The sequence below is a fragment of the Phyllostomus hastatus genome, unplaced genomic scaffold (genome assembly GCF_019186645.2).
Source record: "Phyllostomus hastatus isolate PE091 unplaced genomic scaffold, TTU_PhHast_1.1 phas_contig_62, whole genome shotgun sequence".
NCBI classification, from domain to species: Eukaryota; Metazoa; Chordata; class Mammalia; order Chiroptera; family Phyllostomidae; genus Phyllostomus; species Phyllostomus hastatus.
This window is the reverse complement of record NW_025333921.1, coordinates 10,927,428-10,934,278: the sequence shown is the minus strand read 5'-3', so window position 1 is coordinate 10,934,278 and position 6,851 is coordinate 10,927,428. Positions and strand designations below refer to the sequence as shown.

Here is a 6,851-nt window from a genome sequence, read left to right as displayed (position 1 = left end):
AACATGATCTCTGACTCATAGTACACTGTCAAACAACAAGTGATGGAAGGGCTACATAATGACTCAGTGATCAACAGTGCAGATGGTTCCAGCAGCAGGAGGGAAAATGCAGGGTGCACATCAGTCAATATATTAGACTCCAGGACATACTATTTTCTGAGAACAAATTCAGGCTTAGTTCTTTGTGAAATGGTTGAAACGTGGTATCAAAGGAAGGCAGTGCTGCCCTCATCTGATAATACCGAACTATTCTTTTCCAGTCTTTTCATGAAGGCAGAAGATACTGGGGATTTGATTGTGTTTCCAACACTGTCCAGTGTTAATTCCAAGTACATAAAGGCTGTCTTGATGCATAACTAACCAGTAAGTGTAGAACAGTGCAGACATCTTACAAAGAGGCTATGGACTAGGAGAGAGAAACCATGAAGAAAGACTTCCTTACAGTCAAAGTTGAAATCTCAGGTCTAAACATGTTTAACTGTCACTTTTTAAGGCCTCCTAAAAAATCACCTCTCCCTACCCATCCCCAAATTTATTATTTCAGGTTATGCATTAGTACTAGCTTTAGCCAAGTTTGTTTTTTCTATTTGTCTTTGGTACACAGAGCCAAATGATAGCATGATGGAGCCAACTAACACTGACTCACAAGAGCCGATTTTATGCATCAGTCCCCACCTTTACATGGAGTATTATGTGTGGTATAGAGTATTTATACCACAGAAGTCAGCAAACACTACAAATTGGGGGTCCCTTACCCCACTCCCCAAAAGTAAGTTGTTAAACATTTACCAGCACACTACTGTGCCTCAGTAGTGTTGTGTATTCATTCAAATACTTATTGTGCTATGCGGCACACAATTTGCCAAAAACAGAGAATGAAACCGTGACTCAAATATAGTCTTTGTTCTCAAAGCTTTAAGTCTTAGGTAGTTGCCATGTCACTTTCTTACCTTATTCCTTACCTTCACCTACATATATCCTACTCATTCTTTAAACCATCTCTATTTTATACAACACCAATGTCTCCCTTTGCTGAACTTTTATTGCATTTTTCAAAGTAATAAATTTAGCAAATAAGAAAAATCAAAATTATTTCCCATGTATCATCTTCTCAATAATATTTCAGGCTACATCAAAGCAGATGAGTTTTACAGCCTTTTCAAGGTTTGCTTAGCATGATGTACATGGTGGGTATCAGGTGTTACAACACAAAAGTGTTGGGAACTGCCCTGCTTGGTTTCAGGAGCTGTAACCCCCACCCCATGGCTAAGGGTAAGTGAGTGACCTTCGCACCATAAGCCACTAAGGAGACAAAGCTTATCTCCCTGGCAGGGGGACCACCTCTGCTCCTTTTACTTCACCCTGCCTGGCCCCCAGTGCTTGATCAGTTAGGCAATGACAGGTAAGATTCCTCAAGGGAGGGACGACCTAAGACAGGCACAATCATGGGGGCCCCACGGGAAGGATTTGGGGGCTACAAAAAAGGGGTGATGGACCCTTGCCCCTTGGCTTTGAAATAGCCTGAGTCCTCATTCTGTTAGCAAGAAGTGTCCTAATCTGTTGGCTTCCTTACTTCCCCTACCTTACTTAAGCCTGAAACAATGACTTAAGCCTGAAACAATGCCAGTGGTGGGTGCCGCCCTGTGCTAGAAAGGGCAGGTTCCCTATGGTAATCAGGCCTAAGAAAGAATATGTAAAATCATGTGAGACCTGCTTTGTTTAGATAAGGGTCCAAGCAGGAAGTGAATTTGTTCTCCAAAGTTTTAAAGCCCTTTAGCTATCCGACTCTGACTCAAAATAAGCCCTCATAGTTCTTTGTATGTTATCTATTGTTTGATCCTTACTGCCTGATAATGATTAATAAGCTTTACGTATATACCCTGTATTCCTATGCAAATTGAATGCAATAAAAGCCTCTCAAGGCAAGGGTCAGAGTGCTCTCCTTTTGAGAGGGAAGTCTCGCCATCCCTTTTCCTCCACAAGACGTGGTAGTCTGTATGAATTTATTTCATCTCATCCATAACACTGCAGACACTGCAGGCTAGTGTCCACATCATAGAGGGACACTTAAAATTTTGGAAATGATTTTTCTTTTAAATTTTAAATAGAATGTTATGGCTCATGCATTTTCCACAGGCTCCTTTCTAATATTTATATGGCCAAGGAAGGAAGTATAAGTGAAAAATCCCAATCTGACTCCCCGTTTGTCTTCTCACTCTTTGACTCTATACTGGAACTATGAGGGGCCCCCATGTAGAAGTATGGTAGGGTGACCAACCTTCCCATTTTGCCCAGAACGGAGGGGTTCTGGAGGATGCAGGACTTCCCGGACAAAATGGGCACAGTCCCAAGCAAATCATGATGGGTCATCCTTTGGATTAACAAAAGAGGATTATGCAAGCAGATTCTGGTAGGGACACAGCATCTGCTGGTCAGCAATTCTAGAGCTTTTGAAACCAAAAGCATGGCCTAGACAAGTGGTTGTGAATGCATGATGGCACATGTACTGTGGTTTAGTATCTTCCTTTGCTTAGCAGACTCCTGTCCCTCAGAACTGTGATAGATTACAGGTATGTAGTAGTAGAAAAAGACACAAACATCTTTATAAAGTAAAATATACTAAAAGCATGTTCAAGTTATCCTTGCTTCTTTTCTTTTTTAAAAATTTTATCTATTTATTTGAGAGAAAGAGAGGCAGATAGAAGCAGAGAAACACTGATTTGTTGTTCCATTTACTGGTGTATTGGTTGATTCTTGTATGTTTCCCAACCTGGGATTGAACCTGTAACCTTGGAGTATTTGGAAGTTGCTCAACTTAGCTACTCAGCCAGGGCCTCACTTCTTTAGTGCTGCAAAACCTTCCTTCCTGCATCCATTTTTTGACCTGTTTCAGTCTATTGACCATATTATACCTTATAAGAGGATAAAACCTGTGTCAAGTTCTTTAATGATGTTGAATAAAAGATCAGAATCCCCAATTTGGTAAATGGGCCATGGGTGCTTTGTGAGCCATTCTCCTTTACACAACATGGACAGACATTATGCCACTCAAACCCTCAGCCATAGTTACATTGGCCCTCAGTTTCTTAAATGGTCCATATTCTTGCTGGCTTATGATCTTTGCATATTTCAGGCCCCATCCATGTGCCTTATCCACAAGGTGTTCTAAAATCTCATTCTTGATAAAATCTTCTTTGTTCATTCTTCAGTCTAAATCAGGACCTCATCCCAGGCCCTCAGGGCTCATTCTTCCTTTCCTTTCTGGCACATTTTGTACTTTGTACAAAATACAATGACATTACTAGAGTAGCATCTAAATCCCCCCTAGACTTGTAAACTCAGTGAGGGCAACACAACATTAATAAGTGCTTTATCTTCATATCCATGCTTACATAGTAAATAGAAACTATTTAAGGAAAATAGGAAGGCCAGAATGAAGAAAGGATGAAGTATGCAACTACTATGCAAGGTAGGAAAGTTCTCTACACTGGGAGTTTTGGTATTTATACTATAATGTGGATATTTTATAAAGCCCTATTCCCTTCAAGTAGAAGAGTTATTTTGTAACAACTTATTTGTTTCCCTGTTAAAAGAAAGCACAGAAGAATATAATCATGTTGAAAACATTTTGTTCCATGATGTCATGGATTTCTAAAATAGCACGAAGGATTAAAAAAAATACTTGAAAAACCCAAATAGGGATTATAGACTATTTGTAATTATTTTTATCTTGTTTTCCTCCTTCCCCACACTCTGACTCTAATCATATTGTTATAAAATCTACCATCAGAAGGAAAAAAAATATTAAACTCATTCTCAGTAAGGTATAAGATTAATACATTATTACTTTTACATAGTCCCCAGCAGCTGTAACATTTGAAAATGTAAATAGCTTTAAGTTGAAAATTTCGTTGGTATTTCAATTTTGTGGATGCCACTTTGATAATAAAATAACTCCATATGGCTAAATACATAAAATAACCAAAGTTTCAGGTTTCTAAAGCCATTATCAAGCAATATGTATAACAGATATCTTCTGTCTATTCCTGGCACCATTCCCTGCTTGTCTCTTCCTGAGCCTTATCAGAGAGCTCAGGCCAAGAAACCGCTTTCCCCAGGGGAAGGTGACCACATACTCTGAGAAACAGCAATCAATATCCAAATGTTGATGGGAGAAATGAACTCTGGAAAATATATTATTTAGACAAAATAGAGACAGTGTATTGACTCGCTGGAAAGACCTTTCTTACTTAATCTCTAGGAAAATGCCTTTTATGCTTAAGACAAAGTCTAGGACAAAAGTTTCACACCTATGATGGACTAGAAGAAAGAAATGGCTTCTCAAGCCACCATCGTGCTTGGCCCAATTCCTTACCTGGCAGCCCATGGGCGAATATCCCAAGACGACTCTTCGTTTGCCTCAAGTGCCAAGCCATGCCCACAAGCAGGTGTAGAGTGTCACTGACTCAGTGGTCGGGTTGTCTTAGAAAAGCGTCTTCCTGTCCTCGTCAGGACTCTATGGTTCCTGTGTGGGTAGATGGGCAATGCGTATAAGGCGCATGCGCAGCGTGGAGCAAGCACGTCTCCCTCCCACTGCAGCGGTTGCTGGTCTCGCCATGGGTCGTCGTCCTGCTCGCTGTTACCGGTATTGTAAGAACAAGCCGTATCCGAAGTCTCGCTTCTGTCGTGGTGTCCCTGATTCCAAGATCCGCATCTTTGACCTGGGTCGGAAGAAGGCGAAGGTGGACGAGTTCCCACTCTGTGGCCACATGGTGTCTGATGAATATGAGCAACTGTCCTCTGAAGCCCTGGAGGCCGCGAGAATTTGTGCCAACAAATATATGGTGAAAAGTTGTGGCAAAGATGGCTTTCACATCCGAGTGCGGCTCCATCCCTTCCACGTCATCCGCATCAACAAGATGTTGTCCTGTGCTGGGGCTGACAGGCTCCAGACGGGTATGCGAGGTGCCTTCGGAAAGGCTCAGGGTACGGTGGCCCGAGTCCACATAGGTCAAGTGATCATGTCCATCCGTACCAAGGTTCAGAACAAAGAGCATGTGATTGAAGCCTTGCGCAGAGCCAAGTTCAAATTCCCTGGCCGCCAGAAGATCCATATCTCTAAGAAGTGGGGCTTTACCAAGTTTAATGCTGATGAATTTGAAAACAAAGTAGCTGAGAAGTTCCTGATCCCGGATGGCTGTGGAGTCAAATATGTCCCCAGTCATGGCCCCCTGCACAAGTGGCGAGCTCTGCACTCCTGAGGACTTGGAAAGCACATCGTCCTTTGGCCATGCTGGTCTGACTGAAGCTTATCAATAAAATTTACTGGAAAAATACTTATTTTCAGTATTTTAAATATTTTTACAGTAGTTTTAGAGTATAGATTATTAGAGAAATGATGTTTATACTCATACCAGAAAGAGTTTTAATGGCAAATGATACTTTAAAGTGAGAATTAAACAATTTGTATGCAATTTATAGAAAAAAACTATTCTAACTCAAACAGATTTAACTTGGGAGAGGCTGGGGAAATATGCCAAAGTTTTGTTTGTTGTGCAGTCATAATTATGCAGCTATTATGACCTTGAATAAAAAACAGCTAGAGAAAATTCAAGATTTATAGAGGAAAAATCTTTATAAAAAGTAAACAAGGATGTAAATAAGGGTAAGCTTTAGAAATATTTCAACTGTAATGTCTTTGAAACTTAGAGTCTATTCTTAAACATTTTGCTTAGGTTTTCCTTATAAATTTCTGTGCATTGTTTTTAGAATTACCTATCACCTTCACTTATTAGTACCTAGACAATTGGGTATCACTGCAAAAGGTTTCCCCAGACAAGCCTTACATTCTTTCACACTCAGGGCACAATAGTCCAATCTTTTCTTCATCACAAAAAGGTTACAGGTTGACAACTGAGTTCAGGTTGCTTGAATCTGTATCCCAGTAGAACCAACAGAAAAGAGATAATGACAGTAAATAAGCTACCTGTGCTCTAAAAGAACTCTAGAAAACAGTTGCAATCTGTAGGTCCTTGCCCTGCATTAGTTACACTGACCACACAGGTGTGTTATTTTAGAAACTACAGAAGCTAAAATTCTGGGTCTCTACAAATTTTAAAATTCCAGTTAAGTTAGTTTTTCCAGTCTCAACCCTGCAAACAATACCTTCAGTTTTCTGAAACTAACCACTCATTTTCAGAGTCACTATATTGAATGAAAGCAACAAAAGGAGTACTAAATGGTGTAGAAAACATGCCTTTAAAATTGTTTCCATTTACTTGAAAAAATTTGTCGGTTCTAAAATTTTATCTTACTTGATATTTATTTCAGGCTTCTACTAAAAGATATTTTTTTACTTGAGCATTTTTAAGTGAGGTTACTGTTTTAAACTAATATTTTTCATATTATATAAAATGAAAAGGATAACAACTACAACAGAATATGAATATATAAAAAGGGCTCTTCAGCAAGAAGAGGAAGAAGTGCTTTTCTTGACATGTTTTACCTGATTCTTTAAAACTCCTGAAGTTTCCAGGAAATTAAGTCCTATGCAATTCGTAAATGAGGGTAGATCTGAGCCATACCTTCTGACTTGAGTCCAGTCCTGTTTACTTTTACCACACTGTCTTTCAAAAACAAAAACTCAACCTCAAAAAAAACTGAAATACAAAAATATAACACAGTTCCTTAGTTATATGTCACTACAACTATGATACAAAAATAATTTTCATTTTCATTATTCACCCTACTCTTTGGTCTCAAACTTCTCAAACATCTTGACCATCAAACTTGGAACTCTATAGTCACTAACTAAATACAGGGAGATATCTAAGGATAAGTCCATGAGCATC

At 39.4% G+C, this 6,851-nt stretch overlaps 1 protein-coding gene across 2 annotated transcripts; it reads left to right on the top strand.

Annotated features, from left to right (window-relative positions):
* The first annotated feature begins 4,616 nt into the window (after window positions 1-4,616).
* On the top strand, window positions 4,617-5,261 carry RPL10L (ribosomal protein L10 like). 2 transcript variants are annotated; one of them, XM_045848637.1, is made up of 2 exons: window positions 4,617-4,725; window positions 4,807-5,261. In XM_045848637.1, the coding sequence occupies exons 1-2, from the start codon at window positions 4,617-4,619 to the stop codon at window positions 5,259-5,261; spliced, it is 564 nt and encodes a 187-aa protein (XP_045704593.1). The 2 variants fall into 2 exon arrangements, with proteins under 2 accessions (XP_045704593.1, XP_045704592.1); XM_045848636.1 differs by having other exon boundaries at window positions 4,617-5,261.
* The last annotated feature ends 1,590 nt before the right edge of the window (window positions 5,262-6,851 follow it).